We start from the raw sequence: 23,713 nt of genomic DNA, 5'->3' as shown, positions 1-23,713 counted from the left end.
AATGGAATAGAAGACTCTGATAGGATGTCTGTAGCCTATTTACTATGCCAGAGTCTCACCGAAATCAGAGATCTTCCACAGGATCTCAAAGGACCTAAGGACTTCTGCAGAACCTGACTGGGGCCTATGCCTGTCCACTGGGTCTCATGGGGCCTACAGCGTTCTATAGGGTTCCCAAAGCTCAGGGCCCCCCAGGTTCTCACTGGAGCCTCAGATATTCCCCAGGGTCTCACTGGGTCCAAAGACTTTCCACAAGGGCTCGCTGGTTCCTAAAGCTTTCCCAGGGTCTGACTGGATCCTAAATTCTTCCCATGCATCATTGGGACTAAGGACTTCTCACTGTCTTATTTGGCCTAAGGCTTTCTAAGGATCTCAGTGGAACCTAAGGCCTTTACAGAGTTTCTCTAGGATCTAAGGCATTCTCCTGGGTCTCTGTGGGGCTTGCTGCCTTCCCATAGTCTGAGGCTTATGACCTTTTCCTGGTTCTGCCTGAGACTAAGGCCTTCCCCAGGGTCTCGCTGGGACCAAAGACTTTCCACAAATTCTCACTGGAAGCTAAGGCTTTCCCGCTTATGACCTTTTCCTGGTTCTGCCTGAGACTAAGGCCTTCCCCAGGGTCTCACTGGGACCAAAGACTTTCCACAAATTCTCACTGGAAGCTAAGGCTTTCCCAGGGTCTGAAATGGGTGGTAAAGTTTTTCCATGCTCTCCCCCAGGGTCTCAGCTGTGCCTATGGCTTTCCAGTGGTTTTGTGGAACCTAAGAACTTCCCAGGGTTACACTGGGGCCTAAGCCATTTCCCAAGAATCTCACTGTGGTCTAAGGCCTTTACTATAATCTCACTGAGGCCTCAACCTTTCTTGAGGGTTTCACTAAGGCCAAAGATCTTCCTTAGGCTCTCAGAAGGGCCTAAGGCCTTTACAAGCTGACTGGGACCTAATGTCTTCCCTTGTTCTCACTGAAATCTAAAGGCTTAAGTATCACTGTGACTTAAGTCCTTTCCCAGGCTATCAATGAGGTCAGAGTTCTTCCCCAGGGTCCCTTTGGGTATATAGGCCTTTCCAGGATCTGTATGGGGTTTAAGACCTTCCCAGTGGCTCACTGGGACCCAATGTCTTTTTCCATGGACTCACAGGGTCTTAAGGTCTTTCCCGTTGTCTCACTGGAGCCTCTGAACATTCATGGTCGGACTGACTCTAAGGCTTTATGCTGGGTTTCACTGACTCCAAAGATCTAGCTCAGCCTCTAACCGTGTTGAAGGCCTTCCACGGGATTTTACTCATTCCTAAGACCTTTCCCAGGGTCACAATAAGTGTTAAGTTTCTCAAAGGTCTCAATGAGGCCAAGGATCTTCCTCAGGGTCTCACTGCTACCTAACCCTGTCACCAGGGAACGACAGGTTCCTAATCCCTTCCCCTAAGGTCTCAATGGATCCTAACCCCTTTCCACAGGTTCTCACAAGGACCTAACATACTCCCTAGGGCCACATGGGTCTCTAACAGCTTCCCCAGGGTCTCACTGAAGCCTAAGGCCTTTATAGTTTCTCAGTGGGGGCAATGGCTCCTACAGGGTCTTACTCCCGGGAGCACGTAACTTTCCTTAGAGTCTTACTGGGGCCAAAGACATTCCAGGTTCTCACTGGGACCAAGTGATTTCCCAGAAACTCACTGAGGCCAAGTGCTTTCCTTAGGGTCTCAGAGGGACTAAAGTATTTCTAAACATCTGGGAGGGGGGCAGGTTATTCCCCAGTATCTCACTGAACCTGAAGAACTTTCCCAGTGCTCACTGAATCCAAAAAGGAACCTACAGGGGCCAAAGTTCTTCCCAGCATTTCACTTGGGCCTAAGTCCTTCCCAGAGTCTCACTGGGGCTCAAGGCATTCCGATAGTCTAACTGGGGTCTATGACTTTTTACTGGTTCTTACTAAGGCTGTATGGGCGACTGTGCTCTCTCTGGGCGCAGGGTGCACTCACTCCCTGCGGGTCCGCAGACTTCTCTGGGAAGCTGCGGCTCCGGGAGCGGCGGGCGCCCTGCAGGCTTTCCCAGCGGCTCAGCCCGTGTCGCTGGTGCTGGCGACAGCTGGTGGCTGTCGCAACTTCTCTGGTGCTGGGAGCTTGCTCTGCTACTGGAGCATTGTCCAGCCGGAATCCCGTCTCTACTTCACCGTTGTACCCTTCCTCAGGATGTGAGGCTCCTGGCCACTGAGCCACCCAGGGAAGGAGTACCGAGACGGCGAAATCTGGTGTCCGTGGGTCGGTAACGGAAGGTGCTGCCCTCCGGGGGAATCAGGTCGCCGGTACACAAGACTCAAGGCTCGGCTCAGTCGGTGCTTACAGCTTTATTCTCTCTGGGACCCAATCTCTGGGACCCAGTCTCTGACCCAAAATCCCAATATTAAGAGAAGGCTAAGATATTTTATACCATGGGGGTAGTGGTAAAAGCTTTAGCCGATAGGTACTTTTAGGATGTCCCATTTACATGTGGCGGTGAGCACCTGCCAGGCTGCCAGACTGTCTGAAAATCACACAGGAAAGGCTGACAGTTTCCAGAGCCGGAGGCCATGTTTCTGTGATGGCTGCTTCAAAAGATGAGAAGGCATGGTATCTTTTCAGAGCCAAAGGCCATGTTTATGTCAGGGCATTTGTGGCGGCCACTTCAAAGGGAGAGACAGGAAAGATGCCAGAAAGCACCTTGCTATGAAAAGGAGCCCGCAGCACATTCCCGAGCTGCATGAGCTGTCCGGTGTGAAGGGGCTCCGACTTTTGCATAACAGAGGTCTCCCAACAAGGCTGAGGACTTCCCCAAGGTCTCACTGGGTCCAAAGAGTTTCCATAAGTTCTCACTGGGGCCTAAGGCCTTCCCCAGGGTCTAAGGCTTTCCAAGGGTGCCAATGGAGAATAAGGCCTCTCCAAGGTAACACTGGGGCCTACAGCATTCCTCAAGAACCTTGTTGCGTCCTAAGGCATTTGTCAGCATCTCACTGAGAGACTTCCTATGGTCTCAGAGGGGCCTTCACAGGCTGCATGGGACCCAATATCTTCCCTTGTTCTCACTGAGGCCTAAAGGCTTTATTATCAGTGTGATTGGAGATCTTTTCTAGGCTATGACTGAGGTCAAGGGTCTTCTCCAAGGTCTTAAGGTGATAGAGGCCTTTCATGGTCTGAATATGGTTTAAGGACTTCTCAGAGACTCACTAGGACCTACCGTCTCTCCATGGACTCATAGGAGCTTAATATCTTTCCTAGAATCTCACTGGGATCTGTAGCCTTCCCTGGGAATCACCATCCCTAAGGTCTTTTGCAGGATCTCACTGATTCCAAAGATGTTACTTAGCCTCACTGAGACTAAACATTTTACTCTAATCTCACTGATGCCTAATACTGTCATCAGGGAATGATAGGTTCCTGACACCTTCCCCAGGTCTCACAGGAACCTAAGGCTTTCCCCGTGTTCACACAGGAGGCTAATGTGGTCCCTAGGACCACAGTGGTACCTAAGACATTCCCAGTGTCTCTCTGGGACCTGAGGCCTTTACAGAGCCTCAGTGTGGCCAGTAGCTCCCATAGGGTCTCTCTGGGGCCTTCAGGTTTCCACAGGGTCTTATCAGGGCCTAAGGCCTCCCAGTCTCTAACTGTGGCCTAAGCCCTTACCCAGGTTCTCACTGAGACCAAACTCCTTCCACAGAGTCTTAGTGGGACATAAAGCCTTCCAAATATCTCACTGGGGGTTCTGGCATTCTCCAGGATCTCTCTGTGTCCAAAAGTCTTCCCTAGGGTCTCACTGAAACCTAAGGCCCATTTCAAGGCCTTACTAGTGCCTAATGGATTCCCAGTATCTCACTTGAGCCTAAGACCGCCCCAGGGTCTCATTGGTGCTTGATACCTTCCCATGGTTTAACTGGGATCTATGGTCTTCTCCTGACCCAGCCTGAGGCTAAGGCATTTCCCCAGGCTTTCCAAGGATGTCAGTAGAAAATAAGGCCTCTCCAGGGTCACACAGGGGCCCAAGGCATTCACCAAGAATATCACTGTGGCCAAAGATCTTCTTCAGGTCGCAGAGAGGCATAAGTCCTTTCACAGGGTCTCACTGGTCTTTTCCAGTGTCTCACTGGGACTTGGGACCTTCCCTGGGTCTCATTGGCCCCGAGGCCTTTTTCAGGATCTCACTGATTCCAAAGATCTTCTTGGCATCGCATGGTATCCTGAGGACTTCCACTAGGTTTCACTTCCATCTAAGACCTTTCCCTTGGTTGCACCAGGTATAGAGCCTCTCAAGGGTCTCACTGAATCCAAAGATCTTCCTCAGGGTCTCACTGCTACCTAACACTGTTACCAGGGAATAACAGCCTCCTAAAGCCTCCTCCAGGGACTCACTGCAACCTAAGGCTTTTCCCATGTTCTCATGGAAGCTAATGCCCTCCCTAGGGCCACACTAGTATCTAAGTCCTTCCCCAGGGTCTCACTGAGGCCAAACTCCTTCCCGAGGAGCTCAGTGCACTTTAAGGTCTTCTAAACATCTCACTGGGGGCTCCAGCTTTCCTAGGATCTCATTGTAGCTGAATGTCTTTCCCAGGGTCTAACAGAAGCCTAATGTCTAGTTTAAGTTCTCACCTCCCAGTGTCCCACTTCGGCCTAAGGCCTTTCCAGGGTTTCACTGGAGCTCGAGGCCTTCCCATGATCTAACAGTAGCCTATGGACTTTTCCTGTTCTACCTGACACGAACCAGGCCTTCCCCAAGGTCTCACTGGAACCGAAGACTTTCCACAAGGTCTCACAGGGCTCAGACGTTTTTAGGCTCTGAAGGTTCCTAAAGTTCTTTCATGTTCTCAGTGAGGCTAAGGCCTTCCCCAGGGTGTCACCTGGGCCTAAGTCTTTCCAAGGGTCTCAGTGGAACCTAAAGCTTTCACAGGGTTACAATGGGGCCTAAGGCATTCTCCCAGAATCTCACTGTAGCCTAAGACATTTGCCCGCATCTCACTGAGGCCAAAGGTTTTCCTCAGGTCTCAGAGGGACCCAAGGTCATCCCAAAGTTCTCACTGGGACCAAAGGTCATCCCCCAGTGTGTCATTCAGGCCCGGTGTCTCCCTCCCAGTGTTATCAGCTCCTAAGCTTTCCCAAGCTCTCTCACTGAGGCCAAAGATATTCCCAGGGTCTCACTGGGGCCCAAGGCTTTCTCCGGGTCTCATTTGGTGGTAAGGTCTTTCCCTGGGTCTCACTGGGACCTAAGGCCTTCCCTGGGCTGTTACGAGGTCTACGACCTTCCCAGGATCTGAATCAGACCTAATGTCTTTCTATGTTCTAAATAAGACTTAAGGTCTTCTTCAAGGCTCACTGGCACCTAAGGCTTTTAACAGGGTCCCACCTGTACATAAGGCTACCCCAGAGTCACACTGGTGCCTAATTACTTTTCCAGGGTTTCACTGAGGACAAAGATCTTCCACAGGGTCTGCTAGGACCAAAGACTTTCTACAAAATCACACTGGGGCCTAAGTCTTTCCCAGGGTTTTGAATGGCCTTTAAAGTCTTTCTATGTTATCAGTGGGGCCTAAGGCCTTCCCCAGAGTCTCACTGAGGCTAAATGCCTTCCTCAGGGTCTCAGTGGGGCTTAAGACCTTCCAACAATGGTCTTCCCCAGGGTCTGGTCTTCCCCAGGGGCTCACCAAAGCCAAAAGTCTTTTCCTGGGTCTTTCTGAAGTCAACGTTCTGCTTTAAGGCCCCATCTAAGGCCTTCCCTAGAGTCTCATTCAGGCCTTCCATAGGTCTCACTGTGTCCTAAAGACTTTCCGCAGTTTAACTGAGGCCTAAGGCTTTTGTCAGAGTCTCACCAGTACCTAAGTTACTCTCTAGAGTCTCACTGGAGCCTAAGGTCTTTCCTGAGATCCCACTGAGTCCAAAGGCTTTCTTTAGGGTCTCACTGGAACATCACAACTGCACGTGCTTCCAGTTGGAAATAAAGTCTTTCTAAGGTCTGACCGGGGCTTGATGCCTTCCCATGGTCTAACTGGGGCCTATGGTCCTTTCCTTGTCCTACTTGAATCTAAGGCCTTCCCCAGGGTCTCACTGGGACGAGAGACTGTCCAAAGGTCTCACTGGGGCCTGATGCCTTCTCCAGTGTCTCACCTGACCCTGAGGCCTTCCAAGGGTCTCAGTGGAAAACAACGTCTTCACAGGGTTACACTGAGGCCTAAGACATTCTCCAAAAATCTCACTGCAGCCCAATGCCTTTTCTAGCATCCCACTAAGGCCGAAAGTTCTCCTTGGGTTCCAGAGGGACCTGTCTTTCCACATAGTCTAAATGGCATCAGAGAGTTCCTACAGTGTCTCCCTGTGGGATAAGGCCTTCCCTGGATCTCATCCAGGCCTGTGGCCTTCCCAGAGTCTGTGTCCTAAGGACTTCCCCAGATTTCACTGGGGCCTGAGACCTTTGTCAGAGTCTCACTGGTGCCTAGGTTGGTCCCTAGGGTCTCACTGTAGTCTAAGGTCTTCCTGGCATCCCACCAAATCCAAGGGCTTTCCTTACTGCCTTGCTGCAACATCAGAGCCTCATGTGTTTCCAACGGGAAACAAGGCCTTCCCAAGGTTTCGTTCAATCCTAAGGACATCCCAAGGACTGACCTAGACCTGAGGCCTTTCCTCCAGTCCCATTCTGGCCTAAGGCTTTCCTCTCTTATCTCCCTGAGTCCGAGGCCTTCCACGGCCTCTTACTGAGGTCTAAGAACTTCACCAGGACCTCAGTATGTCCAAAGGCCCTAGGTTCTTGCTTAGGGATTACAATATTTCCAATGTCTTACTGTGACCTCAGGGCTTCCCCCAGGGCCTCTCTCAGGCCAAAGATCTCACTAACGGTCCCACTAGACCTAAGGCCTTCCATAGTACTCCTTTGGGAGCCAAGTCCTTCTCAGTGTATGAATGGAATTTTCACTGAGGCCTAAGGCCTTCCCAGGGCCTCACGGAGGCAAAGATCTTCCTGAGGCTCTCACTGGGGCCTGAAGTTTGACACGTCCTTGATGGTGCCCAACGTCTACCCATGTTCTCACTGAGACCTATGGGTTTAAGTAGTGTTGGGATTAAGGCCTTTCCCGGGTTAGCATTGAGGTCAAAGGGCGTCCCAGGCACTCATTGGGATCTAAAGTCTTCTCTGGGGTCCCAAAGGGCATAAGTTCTTTCCAGTATATCACTGATGTCTAGGGCCTTCCCTGGGTGTCACTTGGCCCTAAGGTCTTTTTTAGAAACTCACTGATTCCAAAGATCTTTCTCAATGTCTCACCAAACCCCTAAGGCCTTCCATAGGGTTGTACTCACACTTAAGACCTTTCATGTGATCATACCAGGCATTAAGTTCTTTCTCAAGGGTGTCACTGAGGCAAATCTTCCTGAGGGTCTCATTATCTCCTATCTATGTTGCCAGGAAATGACTGGGTCCTAGGGCCTTCCCCATAGGTCATACTGGGAACTACCACCTTCCCCAGGGTCTCACAGGGGTGTGTAAGGCCTTCCCATGTTCTTACATGGGAACCTAATGCCCTTCTTAGGGCCACACTAGGATCTAAGAACTCCCCAGGGTCTCACTGAGGCCTTAGACCTTCCCAGGTTCTCAATGAGGCAAATGCCTTCCCCAGAGTTTCACTGGGGCCTACGGTCTCCTCCAGTTGTCATTCAGGCCTGATATCTTCCTCAGAGTCTCAGCAGTTCTTAAGGCTTTCCAAGGCTCCCACTGAGGCCAAAGAGCCTCCTCATGTTCCCACTCGAGCCCAAGTCTTTCTCTGGGTCTCCTTTGGTGCCAAGGCCTTTCCAGGGGTCTCACTGAGACCTAAAGCCTTCCCAAGGCTATTGCTGGTTCTAAAGCTTTCTCAAGATCTGAATGGGACCTAACATCTTGCCATGTTCTCTCCAAGTCTTAAGGTCTTCAAATACCACTGGCAGAGAAGGTTTGTTTTTTTTTTTTTTCATCAGAGTCTCACCTGGGCCTAAGGCTGTCCTTGGAGTCCCACTGTGCCCTGATTCCTTTTCCAAGGTCTCCCTGAGGCCTAATTCCTTTGCCAGAGTCTCACTGGCTGAGATTTTCCCCAGGATCTTACTGAGGCCAGTCTCCTTTGTGTCTCACTGGGACCTGAGTTATTCCCTAAGTTCTCGGCGGTGTCTAAGGTATTTTCACTGGTCTCTCCTAGGGTCTCACTGTGGCTAAGGCCTTCTCCTGAGTCTCACTAGGTGGATGGGGTTTAGGTGAGGTTACCCCAGTTGCCATATCTTGCCCCCTTCCCACATCTGCCTCCTTTCTTCCTCAGGGGCTAAGACTTTGAGGTAAAAGGAGAGGGCCTGGTCTGCAGGGCTGTGTCACAAGCCACCATCCTGTTGGCACAGCTCCCTTCCCTGGTCCCCAGCTTGGTGTTGTCACCCCATGGTTATGGGGCAGCTCATGTGGGACCTTCTCCAATCCTCGAGGACTGCATGAGAACTCAGAGTTGGCAGGGAGATAAGGGTCAGAGGAGGCCAGAGCATTCTGCCTGGACTGGGTGCCCAGGAGACTTAGCTGGATGTGGACATGCGCAGGAAGGAACCCCCTAAACTCCAATCAAGGCAGTGGAAGATGCAAGCACCAGGGACCATCTATTTGGTGACACAGAGGCCGGGAGCACCTGGGGAGAGTGTTCCTTACTTTATTGAGATAATGATCAGGTGGTGAGCAGTCTGGGGGCCAGGGGGGCAGAGCAGGGCCACCCAGGACCCTGGAGCGCATGCAGCAATAAGACATGGGACTGAGAAGCAGTGGGGTATTCAAGGGGGAGCCCATCACAGGGCACAGGGAGACAGTGGGAGTGTCCACAGACCAGCCCCACACATGGGCCTGAGCTTTTGGGGTGGGGAAGGCTGGAGAAGAGGGAGGAGATGTTGGGGCAGGACCCTGGCACCTGTGGGTGATGCTCCATGCACCTAACTGATGGCACTCAGGGCATGGGCCAGGGTATGCAGCTCATCCTGGACCCCCTCCAGGGAGCGTCGGATGGTGTGGGGACTGTCCAGTACATCAATGGCCAGCGTGTATGGATCAAACTTCACAGAGAATGGACGCTGGATCCGGGAGGCATAGTTCCTGGGAGAGAAGCCAGTATGAACCCAAGTCACAGGAGGTGGGACATGGCGATGAAGAAGTGGGGTGGAGACAGGTGGTAAGGGACAGGATCTGTAAACCCAGGAGCATGGGGCAAGGGATTTTCTGAGTTTCTCGAAGTCCCAAAGCCCATTCTGGACACATGGGAGCCTAAAGCTGCCTCAAAGGCCACAGTGAGGGACAAGGGACCAGCTCCTCTTCTAGGCAGGCTTCTGTGGGACAGCCCATTCCTCATCTGGACATCCTCCTTCAGGAATCCTTCCCTGTGTGCCCTAGAGAGTCCATAAGCTGGTGTGGACACCCAGGTCCTCTGTATCAGGTACAGCCCCTCGCCTCAGTTTCCCTAGTACACAATAGGCTTGGGGAAGGAATAGCAGCCTTCCCAAGACTGTTCCACCAGACCCCTCCCCTCTCTGGACCCCTCTGTCACTGTAGTCCTAACCCCGAGACTGCTCACTTCCTCAATAACCTGTGTTCCTGACCTCAGCCCCTGGTTCCACTGTGTCTCTTGTCCCCCTCCCCTCCTCCCCCAGTGAGTCCCCAGCCCACTCAGACCCGTGCTGCTCAGAGGATGGGAGGTCAGGCTCTGCCTAAGCCCACAAGGCTGGCCTGAACCTGCCCTTGTCCTTGCCTTACTTTGCTGCCCTACAGGTCTCCCCATCCCCAGACTTTCTGGGCTCCTTGTTGGGGTGGTTGTACACTTGCTATGGAGGAGCAGAGCTGAGGGTATAAAACAGGCTCTCAGGCGGGATCAAGGCCTGCTTGCACAGGTGAGGTAGGGTGGGGCCACACCCACCTGAGCTTGTCCTTGGCATCGCTGAAGCTCTCAGACACAAAGTACACCGGCTGGTAGGTCTGATCTTGGTAGGGCTGCACAGCCGCTGTGTCGGGGTCGAAGGCCCGAACCTCAGGCTCCTCCGACAGGGAGTGCTAGAGAGAGGCCGCAGGCATCACTGAACCCTGCCACACCTGAGGGCCCAAGGGAACCCAGTGCTGTGGGTCTGAGCCTCCCTCTTCTCCCAAAGGTCCTGGGCCAGTGTGGCAGTGGGGTCTGGGCAGAAGCACACTTTCTCCAGAACAGCCTGAATCTCAAGCCCGGGTCTAAGAGACCCTCTTGATGGGAGCAGGGTCTTTCACACCCTGATCACCAACCCTGGTCTCTTTTGCCAGGGGACTGGAAGGAGAGAGGGTCTCACCAGGAGCTCCCCATAGGAAGACAGCAGCCCCGCGCCGTAAGCCTTCAGTTCCCCGTTCTGTTTGCACAACCCAAACTCCACAGTGAACCAGTACACCTGCCAGACAGTCGTTAGAGTTACCTAAGATCACCCGCCACCAAGCTCAACCCATCTGGGTGTAGCAGGCATGCCACCACTAATACAGGCAGGCTGGGCTTGGAGACAAGGCTAGGACAGAACAGAGGACCTGATCCCTGCCCAGGGCCCCAGAAACCCACCGTGGACAGTTTCTCAATTTCCTCATCTGAGGCCCCAAGGGATGCAAGGCCAATGTCCTGTAGATGTAGAAAAATGAGTGAAGTGTGCAGAGACTGGCTTTGTGCTTGAGCAGGGGCACTGGGTATCAGTTGCTACTCTTGGGGTCCCCTGGACCTAGCCTGCATCCTGTCCTCCATAGCCAACCAAGGGCCCAGGATCCGCAGTTCCCATAAAGGCCAGCAGGTGGCAGCACAAGCTGTGGGCCTCTCTGTCCCTTAGGAAAGGATTTGGCCTCCTGGTCTGGGGGTGGTCTACACACGTGGCGGAACTCTCTCTTCTTCAGTCTGCCATCACCCGGAAATCTCATGGACCTATCGGCACTGTTTATCTGGGAGGGGTGTCCCACCATGGGCAACCTGTATCAATGGTGTGTCCACATCATCCATCCCCTGGCTCAGCCAAATCCCCCATCCCCTGGCTCCTGGCCTGAGGTCCCAGACACACCTGGGAGAACTGAGCAAATGTGCGATCGGCCAGCATGGGTACATGTCCCAGCAGCTCGTGGCAGCAGTCCCTGTGTGAGGCCTCAAGATAAGCAAGGTAGAACCGACAAGGCTCTCCGTCCTACCTGTGGACAAGGAGGCCTTGGCCCCGCCTCGCTTCCGTTCACATTATTCAGGGGCTGTCCCTCGACCACAGGTGCAGGGTCCTGGCCCCAGGGAGAGTACTCACGGCTCAGGTGAGTGCATAGGTGAGGAGGCGTGGCGGATGTACTGTGTGCACTGGAACACTCGGAAAGCCAAGCTGGCCAGGAAATCCCGGGCAGACAGCAGGCCGGCCACGGGCCGCAGCTGGAAGCCAGTCCGCTCTGCAGGGGGCCATGTTTCACACAAGTGGAGGAGGGGACACCGGGCAGGCCAGCACCCTCAACCCCCTCCTGCCTGGCCTCCCCTGCATCTGCACCTTTCAGGAAGCGGGACACATCCTCCAGCTGTGGGATGCTGTCCTCTCTGTAGCCACAGAAGCGTTCCAGGAGCTGGAAAGCCTCAAGGTGCTCCCGGCAGGCGTGGGTAGCGTAGAGGCCCTTCAGCGTGGTGTAGACCTCCTTCCTGCAGGCCATGTGGGCTCAGGGCACTGCCTGCTTTGGGGGGGGCTCCCCTGTGACCACCAAGCCTACTCCTAGCCCCCGTGGGTGCTCTGCCTGCACCCCTCACTGTGGGCCTCCATCACTGAGTGGGGTAACGCAAAGGCTGAGAAGTGGGCAATAGGGACATTCCAGATCACCTGTTCTGGGAACAGAAGCCCCCCCCCCCCCAGCTGGCATTTGTCTCCTACTGCACTAACACTCCCAGACACATGGTCCTCACACATATGGATTCTGAGTACTGCCTCCGGGCCTCCCCGTGCCCAGTTCTTCCCCAGCTGGCTGTTATCAGGGTCTTACCAGGTGGCAATCTCCTCTGCCGTGTATTCCACGTGGGGAATCGGTTCACCCCTGTGAAGAGTCAGTAGTCAACCAAGGTCCCTCACCCCAGAAAGCAGGATGGATGGGGTGAAGGGGCTTGTCCTGAAGCCACATCAGCTGTGGAGAGAGGCCTCTGGAGTACAGAGTGGACTGTGTGAGTGGACTGTGTGGGGTGCACCTGGGGCTGGCAGTGCCTCGTGGTGGCTATGAGGCCCCAGCTGCCTGCTTAGCTGTACCCCAGTTTCCTGTGTGCCTGTGGACAACAGGTTGAACACAGAGCACTACAGAAGGGACAGGCCAGCTGCCCAGTACCCCGCACACTGCCCCCCTCCATCCTGCACGGGCTTCTCACTGCTTGTACTGGAAGGCGATCTCGGCGATCAGCTTCCGGCGCTGGCGGTACACCTGGTCAGAGAAGCCCTGGTGGGTAAGAGACACAGGTGAGAAGCTGGGCTCGCCCTGTTCCACAGATCAGGGTCAGACCCGTCACACCCACCCCACGGGCCACAGCTACAGGAAACAGTTGGGGCAGAGGGCTCACCGGATGGTCCAGGTCCAGGTCAGGGTCAAACTTGGTAACCAGGTGGTGACACTTATCCAACTCTGACACTTTCCTTGGGAACCAGGGGACTTCACAGATAACAGAACAGAGCAAGGGGACCCAGGTGAGCATGAACCCACAGCAGCTCCAGTCACCCAGGATCCAGCCTCTCCTAGGGGGCAGAGGTCACTGGGGATGTGTGTGGAGGACTCTGGGCGTGGCCCTGTTCCCAGTACATACATAAAAAGAAACCAGAGGAGGGGTGAAACCAGCAGGAGCAGAGGCCAGCACCCTGTGGCCACCTCAGGGTCTCCCCTGGCAAGATGTTCTGCTCCCAGGCCTCAAGGTCACTGGGTTACACTCAAGGACAGAAAGCCCTCCTCACCCTTGTCCTCTCTGGCACTGCGCACATCGTCCGACACCCTGCGCACGGAGCTGAGCAGGGCAACCAGGTCCCCGCTGGGCACCTCAAAGCGTACAAAGTACTCCAGGTGGGGGCTCCCTGCCCGTGACCTCTGGGCCGGCCGGGTCTCCAGGTGATGGATTTTGGCTTCAAATGTCTTTGGGAGTAAGATGGGGTGGGGCGGGGAGAGAGAGAGAGAGAGAGGAAGAGAGAAAACAGAGACAGGAATGATGGGAAATGGAAGGGTTAGGCCTGGTCAGGCCCTGCACTTGATTCTGCAAACTGTCACTGGGTAGACTGGGTTTTGTCACATGCAGCCACCCAGGAATGGTCACAGCTGTACCCTTGGCCCCCTTTCTGGACAGCCCTGTTTGTCTAGAGGCCATACCAAAAGCTTGAGTCCCCCTGATGATGGAGATCCCACTTCCCTGATGCTCTCATTGGGTCTACTGGTCACACCCAGGGGCCTAGACCCAACCTTGTCAAGGACACAAGATTCAGGCCCCAACAGAGTGACTGGGGCACCCACAGCTGCTGGGCAGGGGTCAACGCTACCTCTACCTCCTGCTGTACAGCAAGAAGACACTTGGGCCATGTAGCCTGGGAGCTTGCAAGGAGTCTTGCTTTAATGTCATTTGGGGGTTTGTCTGGAGCAAGGTCAAGCGCCCAGCTATAATGCAATCAGCTGTCACCTAGGCCCCCAGACAGGGAGGCAAGGGACCATGTGGCAGTGGCATGGTAGGGATCTGAGGTTGAATAGACAGGAGCCCAAAGGGCTTGGAGGATAGGTTCCAGGACTCTCGCTCCTGGTGACCTCTGGTGGCCTGATCAGCCATGTTTCCACCCCAGACTGGACACAGTCATCCTTATGTCATGGGCATGCTCACCCTGGCACACTGAACCACCCACAGGTCTCACCTCGAACACTTTGACAGCCCGGGACAGTGAAGAGGATTTGGAGCCCCTCAGAGAGAACAGCAAGTTGAGCACAGCCTTCCCTTCCCTTTCCTCAAACACCACAGCCTCCAGGGGGTCCCCAGGCTCCGAGGTGGCCGCAGCTGCCGCCGCCTCACGCTCCTTGCGGGCATCCTCGATGAGGCTCTGCCGACGCCCAATGAACCTGGGGGACTTTGGAGACAGGGATGTGCCTGTGTCTCCCTGCTGGAGGCTCCTTTGAACCTCACCCCCACCAAGGGTCTAGGTCCTAGTTAAGCTGCTCAGTGGCACACAGGGGCAAGGGACCGAGCGTACTATTGAATATCCTGGCCAGGAAGAGTGGGCAGCTGAGCTGGGAACTGTAGCAAAGCTGGAGGGCAGGGTGCCTGGCCACTACTTCCCAAGGCAAAGCTGCCTGTGTCCCCTGAGCCTGGTCCTAACTGGATTAGTGATGAAGGATCGTGACTCAGGGACTGCCTCTCCTGACTGCTATGGGCAGCGACCAAAGCCCAGGGAGGGCAGAGCGCACAGCTTCAGGCATGACTGGGCATTGGATAAGGTAGGTGACCAGCTCAGGCAGAGCTCCCCCCCGCCCTCGCCATGAAACATCTTCCCCATCCTGGTCCATGCTGTCTCCTCACCTTGGAATCCACCCCCATCAGAAAGCTTCCAGTCACCCTGTGAGTTCTCTGCCACCCCTCCTCCTGGCCACAGTATCCTCAGCTGTCAGAGGTCTGGATACAGGTCGTCTCCTTATAGCCTCTGCTGGCTGTGTCTCCCATGGCCATGGACCAGTGCATCTGGTCACCCAGTACCCAAAGCTGTCAGGGCCTGAGCAAGGAGAGTTCTGGAAGCCTCCCTGGGAACTGAGCTTCCAAAAGATTCTGGTTCTCAGCAAAAAGAACAGGCCAGCCTTGGGCTTTGGGGGGCTCACAGTGATGGGCGAAGCTGGATGTTGTGATGCAGCCAAGGGCCATTGGCCCCCTGCGGGACAGCATGAGGTCTGGGGGCTCCAGGGAGAGACGAGGCTGAGGGGTACTCTGGAAAGGGTACTCGACCCCTTAGCTATCCCCCAAGAGGTGGCTGGAAATCTAATTTCGAAAGGTCACAACAGTCTCGTTTGGGTCTGTCAGGCCAGGGTGCTAGTTAGGTGTGATCCCAAAGATAATCTGAAAGACCCTTTTGTGGGCTGAGGCGCCCCCTTGTCCAGGCTTGCAAAGGAGACAGCTTGGTATCCCATAAGCACTTCTGATCCCTTGGGGCTCCCTGTGCCAAGCCACAGAGAACACAGATACAGGGCAGGAGGGCAGGGAAGGTAGAAAGAGGCACAGAAATTGCCCCAGAGTCAGCAACCTAGGCTTGTGCCCTGTTTGCAGAGCCCCCTGGCTGGTGCAGCCCAGCAGGCAGGCTGAATGTTTGCTGACCACTCTCTCCAGAAACATATGTTGCAGGAACCTCCCACACCCTGTGACAGGCAGGCCCAGAAAACCCAAAGACAGCGACAGAAGCCACTGGAGAGGCCCTGGATCACAGGGTTCCCTCTTGAGACCACCCAGGGGAGATTCCCCCTCACCACCTATGAAACCAGACCAGCAGAAGCCCATACAAGCCCCAGAAAGGCTGGTATGGGGGATAGGCACTGGCCGTCACCCTTAGAGTCCAGCAGGACATACTGAGATGCCTACCCAGGCACAGAAGATGTCTTCTGGGGCGGGGACCCAAACTAATCCTGGGACAGGGATAGACAGGGACCCACCCCAACCCTGGGTGCCAGAGGTTGCGTAGACTACCAGCCTGGGGTGCCTGCCTGCCCATGGGGGCAGAGGCTGCTCTGGATACCCCTGGGTGATAGCATGCCCCTCTCACCATGATGGCCTCGGCTTGCTTGGCGTCCAGCTCGGAAACAGCCCTTCTGAAGCCTTTGGGCTGTGGCGAGGCAGCGCTGGGGGTGGGCATGGTGCAGACTGGTGGTCCCGGGTTCTGTCTCCACAGCCCTTACCCGGCGGCCTCTTAAAGACCAAGCTGACGTCAAAGCCCCTCTGTGTCTCCCACCTCCTGCCTCCTGCGCATCCTCTCCCCGCCTGCTGCGCCTGAGGGAGGCGGGGGTGGGCGCGGAGCGAGAAGGCCTCCGTCCCATTAGATCTAATTGCATCCACTGTCACAGCCACCTGCCTCTGAATCACCCTCAGCCCGGGGCACGGCACAAGCAGGGCAGGACACAGTTAGAGACCTCTGCCCAAACCAGGGCACCCAGAAAGGGACCATGGGGTTCCCAGGGGTTCACGTTGAAAGAGCCAGGCCCCTGGAGGCAGACAAGTCAGAAGGCTCTTTTGGGCTGTCTGGTTGGGGGTGGGGGATCTTTCTTCAGTCCCCACCAGGTCACAGACCACTCCTCCACTTCCCCCATGTATAGGGAACAGAATGTCTCGGAACCCAACCCTCTAGAGGGTTTTCAAAACTGGCCCATTTTTGCAGAGTCCCAAGCTCCCTGGTCATATTTGCCTTGAGGACATAGCCAGGAGATGGTGCTAACCCACCTCGCAGCCTCTCCACCCCCCAACCCTAGCTGTGGGCATCCCTAGGGCCTTCTGACCCCAGCTCCCCCAGGAGCAGACTTCTCCCTTGGTGTTGAGGGTTTTGGGCTTCCCCCAACCCCTACTCCCTGCCTCAAAGAGTCTCCTGCTAACCACAGCCGCTGGGGACACACTCTGTGACACTCTCTTCCTCAGCACCCTAAGGCCTGGCAGCCATGTCTCCTAGCTGCCACAACCCCCAAGACCTACCACATCTCCCTCCCAGGCAGGGGAACAGGATTTACCCTGGGGTCTCCAAGGAGACCAGGGCGGAGTATTCCTCACTAGCAGGTGAGTTCCACTGGGTTCATCACACGTTCATGGTGCCATTTCCTTCCAGATCAGGGCAGTTGCCCAGGCCCTTCTGGGAAAGGTGTCCTCTCTCACTAAGGGGACCCAGGATGTGTCTCCCTTGTCCCTCTGGTCATTATGGGCTCAGCAGAGGGCCAAAGGACAGAGCCCACCCTGAAAATGGCCCTTACCCTGGGCTCTAGGGGCACAACACACTGGATTCGCTTCCCCAACCTGCCCCTGATGACTTTCTGGTCCCCATGGGATTCCCACTCCTGCTCTGGGAGGGTCTGGGGCTCTGTGGTACCTAGATTGAAAGACACCTGTCTTCCGTCTTCTCGGAGTAAGCTCCTGTGCATCCCATAAAGCCCAGCTCAGCGACAATTTCCTCTGTAATACCTGCTCTTTCTTGCCGTTATACTAACCCCCTCTTTCTTTGCTTCTCTCTGAAGGCTCCCTGGGGACAGCAACCCTGCAGGCCTGGCCCACTCCTGCTTCTGGAGTCCAGCACAGCCCTGGCCTACCTGGGGTCCCAGAGCTGCACTCAGTACCCTTAACAGCACAGAAAATGGTTGTGCTAAGGCACCCCTCCAACACACACACACACACACAGAGAGAGAGAGAGAGAGAGAGAGAGAGCGCTGGTTGTACCTTAATCCACCACCCTGATGCCCATAAGCTGTTGCTCTACCCCAGTAGACCTTCATGCCTAGCCCCGAGGCCTGCCCATTCCCCTTGAGGCCCCTCTGGTGGAGGGTGCTGGGGATCCCTGGGTGAGGCAAGCCCAGGCTAGGTCTACCCCACCCAGTCTGGCATTTGCTCAGGTGGTGCAGGGCAGGAGGGGGAGGTATCCAACAAATACCGTGGGTGTGAGGGGGAGCAGCGACGGCATGCACACTGCAGATGTGGATTTAACCTTTCAGCAAATGTCTCATACTGACACAAATATTGCTTTTTAATTCATTTTCCTGGCTGGGCTGGTAGCACTTGCACGGAAGCTAGGTAGGGAGTGTGGGCATGCTCTCCAGACCCTTGTCTGGACCTGGGCTCCCCCAAGTAGCACCTTGAGGCACACACAGGCTGCTATCCAAGATCCATGAGATACATCCCTGCAACCCACCTTCCTGTGTACCCACCTCCCTACACACTCACCGGGCCTGCTGGCTGGCCAGGCCACACCCTGGTCTAAGGCCTCTGTGGCCATAGAAGGGCTCTGGACTCTCCAGCCCTGTTCCTTCCCCTCTTTGATAGTAAGAGTCCCTAGGAGGCCCCTCAAGGCTGCTCCAGGTCAGGCTTCCCAGTCTAAGCATTGCTCCATGCCAGGGGCACTCACCTCATCTCAAGACACACACCCCAGGGCCAAGCAGGTCCATTTAGCCACCAGCACATCCCAGGAGGAACCCTTCCTATCATGACAGCTTATGCCAGGACCTCGGAAGAGGACCCACTTCACCACCTTCAGACAAACCCATCCTACGGACTGGAGGCTAAAGGCCCAGAATCATGGAGACTCTTTGGGTCACTGGGAAAGCACCCAGCCCAGGTCCCCAGCTCATACTTTGGTCTTTAACTCAAGATGGCAGGGCTGGGGCTCAGGATTTCAGGCCACAGGAGCCAGCCCTCACCATGGGGAGGCAGGGACACTTGACAGGAGGGCAGGGCTAGGGCTCCTGGTCTGTTGAGGTGAGGCTTTGAGAGTGCCCTGGGCAGCACAGGGCCTGAAGTTCAAGCCCACAGGGGTGAGGGGTAGATGGGAGGTGCCACCTGGCAATAAAGGGGAGAGGCTGGGCTGAGGGGCAAAGCCAGGGTGGCGGGAGTCCTGGGTCCCTCATCTGGGCTCAAATGGGTGCTGGGGGTCATGGCCAGCCCTCTCTCCCTCCCAGAGCCCTCTGGTTCCCTGCGAGGCCCATGCCCCTCCAGGTCTTCCTGAGTAATTACCCTCTTCTGTCACCAGGGCGATTAGGCCTGCAGAGCAGGGCGACACACAGCACACAGGGCCTTTCTCCCTCCCGGCCTCTTTCAGCGCAAGGCTTAATTGCACATAATGACAGCACACACACTCCCTGGGATCGGTGCCCCTGGATCCCACCCTGATGTGGAGACTGCTGTGGGCTGTAAGGAGGAGGTGCTGCCTGACTCTACCCGCGGCCTGCTGACTTGGGCCTCCCAACTCAAGGCATGGAGGAGCCGAAGAGGCAGGGGACTGGTGAGGGTTCTCACCCTGTTCCTGGAACCAGGACTCCAGCCACACAAATCATCCCAGCTCTGCCCCACAGGGCACTGTGGAAACCCATGTGCAGTTTGGGGCACATGCCCCCACAATCTAGGCTCAAAGGGCACCTCCTCCAGCACCATGACCTTCTGAGAGAGCGAATATGTGCCTCTGTTCTACACACCCACACAGACCCTCATGAACACACACATGCGTGCACCAGTGTTCACACAGACATATGTGAGCATGCACAGGTCTACCATGGGCATGCACAAACACACACATGTTCTCACAGATACACTCATGGCCCAACACAGACACACATGCACAGAAAGATGGGTACACACAAGTATATACATACACAGGCATAAACAGAAATATACAGGAGGACAGGCACATATGCATGTATACAAAAATACATGTGCACAGATGTACATGCATGTATATTCATATACATACAGAGATGTAGGTACACACGAGTGCTTATACACATATGCACATGCAGACATACACATGCATACAAATACACTTAGACACAGAGAGATAGGCACATATATATATGCACACACAGCACACACAGAAGCAGACACATGCACAAACACACAGGCAGAGAGACAGGCACACATGGGTACATGCATATAGACACACATACACCATTGAGCACACATGCATACACAGATGTACATGCATCTACACATATGCACACGCAGACAGGTACAAACAAATGCTGTACACACAGGTCCACTCACACATGTCCCACTTTGACAGGTCCACCCCAAACTCTACAGCTCTCTGGGTCCCAGGGCACCAGGGTCATAAGAAGCCTAAAGCCAGACGTGGCTTGGGCTCATTATCTCTGCTCTCAGAGACACAGGTCTGTGCAGTCACCACCTGATGTATAGTACACAGGCCCTGGAAGGTGGTGGGGCCCTCTGGGACTCGAGGCACTCAGGACGTCATTCTGGGCTGTCTGGATGCTGTGCAGAGTGAGCTCTGGGGGCAGGGGGCAGGTACAGTGAAGTTACATCTCCCTCCCACCCAGGAGGCTGGGTTGGACCGAGAAGCCCAGACTTGAAGCCCAACTGGACAGTGTGGCCTGGGGGCCTCAGGGCCCCTTCTGGAAATGTGACCAGGCGCCCTGCCCTCCCATCCACCCCCCGTGGCTGGAAGGAGAGTGAAGCCCGGTGAATGACAGGATCCAGCCGTTCCTGTCCCCATCAGGCCCAAATGCCAGAGCAATTAGCTCTAACAAGGCCATCGGATGAAGCAGCAGCCGCAGGGCTACAGGCGCGGAGCACCGGACAGCAGCAGCTGCGGTCGATAGTAGGCACTTAGAAATAATTGGGTGGTTGAAAGTCAGACCAGAGGCAGGAGCGGCCAGAGAATTGGCCTCCAAGTCTCACCTCCAGCTTGGGGTCCTGCAACCTCTCCCTGTGGAGACCCCACCTATCCCTACCATCCTGGCCTCCCCTCCACCAAGCCTCAGTCCCAGGGCCTCTTCCAGGAAGCTCGCCTTTCTGACTTCTGAATCCCCTTCTAGTTTGGGCTAGTGGGACCAACCCTGTTCCCTTTTTTGACCATATGGGACCTCCCTCGGTCCTGGAGACTCACTGTATAGACCGATGGGAAGAGGGTCCCAGCTCAGTTCAGTCCCTCAGACTCTGGGACTCAGTTTTTCCATCTGCAGAGTGGGTTCCCTGTGGGCTGCGCACAGCTGCTCTCTGAAGCTCTGACCCTTTCAAAGGGCCCCAGATCAGCCAGGAGCTGGAGCGTCCTACTGTAACTGCCTCTTGGAAGATAGCCTGGAACTTCAAGTGCCTGTAGCCTTCTCAAGGGCCCAGGATCCCAGGTCAGGGTGGCCCTCCATGAGAACCAATAGCCAGAGGGCCGCAGAGAGGACAGGTTACAAATCCAAATGTCCATCTGTCAGTCCAGGAGATCACCACGACAGCCAGACCTTCTCTGAAGAGCCCAGCACCAGATGTGTGTTAGCAGAGGTTCACAGCTGCCCTCACTTGGAAGCCCACACACCAGCCCTGAGGCTCTGGGATAGGTAAGTGTCCAAGGGTGCTTGTGGCTGCCAGTGTGACCAGGCCAGGGCCCAGTGCTGCACCTCACCCTATTTGGTCTGATCATAAGAAAGAGTATACAGGGCTGGAAAGGTGGTTCAGGGACTAAGAGCACTTGCTGCTCTTGCAGAAAGTCAGGGTTCAATCCTCAGCGCCCACATGGTAGCTCTGTTGCCCTCTTCTGGCCTCTGCAGGTACTTTACACACACCAGGTGCACATACATACAGGCAAGCAAAACACTTATCCACATAAAAATAAAAATAACCCCAGCACTTGGGAGGCAGAGGCAGGCAGATCTCTGTGAGTTCGAGGCCAGTCTGGTCTGCATAGTAAATTCCGGGCCAACCGGGGCTACAGGGAGACCCTCTCTCAATAAGACCAAAATAAACAAACAAATAAAAATAAAAATAACCCCAGCACTTGGGAGGCAGAGGCAGGCAGATCTCTGTGAGTTCGAGGCCAGTCTGGTCTGCATAGTAAATTCCGGGCCAACCGGGGCTACAGGGAGACCCTCTCTCAATAAGACCAAAATAAACAAACAAATAAAAATAAAAATAAATAAATCTTTTAAAAAAGAGTATACTATATGGGAGTGTGCATGTACACACTTGCACCTGTATATGCCTGTGAGTGACAGGCCCTATGCATGTGTAAATGTATGCATGTATTGCATGCTTATTAAAATATTCACTCAGGCAGGCATACATGCCATCTACATGTATGTGTTGCATACAGGCTTAAGGATCTAGAGACTCACCAGCTGTGGACATGTGACAAGTGGGCATCCCCAGCTCCCATGACCCCTCAGACCCTCAAGGAATGCCACACTACCTAGGCCCCTGCTGGCCCTGGCCTGCCAGGTGCTCCCTCACCCCAACATCAGTGACTCACACACATCCCCCTCCCTCCCATGGTTCTTGACAGTCTCTGACAAATTAGTCAGTGAAAAGAAATAAGAGTGACATTCAGTTCCCATTAGTCAGTCACAAAGACCACGGCAGCTGCTGTGACAGCAATCACATCTAACTGTAAGACCACTTCCGCCCCAGACAACGCTGCAGCCCCTGGGTGCTGCTCCCTCTCTTGCCCTGTGGGAGGGAAGGGTAGCAGTTTCCTCTCAGTAGTTGTGGTGCCTGAGGGGTACAAATTCCTTCCTTTCCGTCCACAGGTGTGGACAAAAGGCTCCCACAAGCGCCCCCTGCCTCTCACACTGTGGGACTCTACAGCCCTGGGCTGTTGTCAGAGTTATAGTGGCCAAGGCATGTAGCAGGGGACACTCTCATCCTGCCCCACATGGGCCAGGCCACAGCAAAGAAACCTGGGCCCTGGGCAGGCAGCTGTCTCCCTGGAGGAAGGCCATGGGAAGGGATTGGAGGCTCTGGAGCATTGGCCCTGGACTGCAGACTCTAGAGGGCCTCAATGTCCTCACAGGGCCTTCAAGTTTCGCCATAAGTAAGGGGATCTGGCAAGGGAAGCCCACGGGCAGCTGGTCTGGGTGAGGGCAGAGACTGACCTGAGTGTTGGGGTCAGGGGAACTGAGCAGAGAAAACCTCACGCCACCCTGAACCCCTCTGCATCAGGCCTGGTCTCCTCCAAGCCAGGAGGGCTCCTGCCCCATGGCTGCCCTGCCCAGAGCTGCCCAGCCCTGGGTCCCATCAAACCATCCATCCGCATAGTCCCCAGTGCCCTCTGCCCTGGGGCAGCCAGCTTGGATGTCAGAGCCTCTTGGGATGAGGGTCCCCTCCTGTATCCTGTCGCTGAATCTGGGCCTTCCCTCGGGCACCTGCCCTCCCTTCTCCCCACCACACTCTGGAGTTCCATGGCAGTGATTCCTGCCCCCGCTTGAGTAGCAGTGTGGCCCTCTGGAGGGCCCAGCCAACTCCAACTCCTGGGACAGCCATTTCCCCAACCTGTGCTCCTGAGAAGCCCAGAGCTGGAGACCAGACCTAGCGTAGGGCTTCCAAATGAAGAGACTGAGTCCGGGCTGGGCGGCAAACCAGCCTGTAAAGTGCCTGTTAGACAAGGCACTGAGGACCTGAGTTTGATCCCCAGAGCCCGGATGTGGTAGTGCCTACTTATAACCCCTGTGCTGAGGAGGTCAAAACAGGAGGATCCCTGGGACCCAGCCAGGCAAGCTCCAAGCTAATGGGAGAACCTGTCTCAAAAAACAAGGTGGATGGTGCCCGAGGAAAAACACCTGTGGTTGACCTCTGGCCACATCTGTGTGCACGTGTGTGTGCACACATGACCACGCACACACACACAAAATACAAAGAAAACAGATGACCCACCGGTGATAGAGCCAGCTTCACTGTGGAAGACGCTGCCCCTTGTCCCTAGAGCCCAAGACGATGACGGTCATATCCTCACCCCAACAGCCTCTCACCTCCATGTGAGCAGATGGTCCATCTCTTATACAAGTGAGGGGACTAAGGCTCAGGGAGGAAATGTGTATGGGTGGTCTCACAGTGAGTGGCTGAGGAGCCCAGTGCTCCCCCACCATGGGTTCCTAGTGATAGAAGATGCATCACTTTACTGGCCACACTCAGTCACCTCTTGGCTCACTGGAACCCCACTGCCAACATCCTTCCTATGGATGTGAGGGCAGCAGACCAGTTTCTGGGGGACTCTCCAGGTCGCTGGGCCAGCCCAGCGCCGGGCCAGGGCCGGGGTTAGGAGGGA

The 23,713-nt window shown here is 55.1% G+C and overlaps 1 protein-coding gene across 1 annotated transcript; it reads right to left on the bottom strand.

Annotated features, from left to right (window-relative positions):
- Nucleotides 1-8,639: 8,639 nt before the first annotated feature.
- On the bottom strand, nucleotides 8,640-15,869 carry Th (tyrosine hydroxylase). Its single transcript, XM_008839203.2, has 13 exons — nucleotides 15,752-15,869; nucleotides 13,868-14,077; nucleotides 12,932-13,106; nucleotides 12,547-12,635; nucleotides 12,358-12,425; nucleotides 11,985-12,035; nucleotides 11,504-11,649; nucleotides 11,273-11,408; nucleotides 11,045-11,114; nucleotides 10,561-10,617; nucleotides 10,304-10,399; nucleotides 9,904-10,037; nucleotides 8,640-9,089 (listed from the first exon to the last, which is right to left on the bottom strand). The coding sequence occupies exons 1-13, from the start codon at nucleotides 15,839-15,841 to the stop codon at nucleotides 8,930-8,932; spliced, it is 1,482 nt and encodes a 493-aa protein (XP_008837425.1). The 5' UTR covers nucleotides 15,842-15,869; the 3' UTR covers nucleotides 8,640-8,929.
- Between the last annotated feature and the right edge of the window lie 7,844 nt (nucleotides 15,870-23,713).

This window comes from Nannospalax galili, unplaced genomic scaffold (genome assembly GCF_000622305.1).
Source record: "Nannospalax galili isolate Female #2095 unplaced genomic scaffold, S.galili_v1.0 scaffold1639, whole genome shotgun sequence".
Classification (NCBI taxonomy): domain Eukaryota; kingdom Metazoa; phylum Chordata; class Mammalia; order Rodentia; family Spalacidae; genus Nannospalax; species Nannospalax galili.
This window is presented reverse-complemented; position numbering and strand designations above follow the sequence as displayed.

Excerpts from the sequence above, each read along its gene's own strand:
- Th (XM_008839203.2), bottom strand. The coding sequence starts at position 15,841 with ATGCCCACCCCCAGCGCTGCCTCGCCACAGCCCAAAGGCTTCAGAAGG. Across the intron at positions 12,636-12,931 it reads CAGTGCCAGAGAGGACAAGG|TCCCCTGGTTCCCAAGGAAA; the intron begins GTGAGGAGGGCT and ends TTATCTGTGAAG. Across the intron at positions 9,090-9,903 it reads GATGCCAAGGACAAGCTCAG|GAACTATGCCTCCCGGATCC; the intron begins GTGGGTGTGGCC and ends CTTCTCTCCCAG.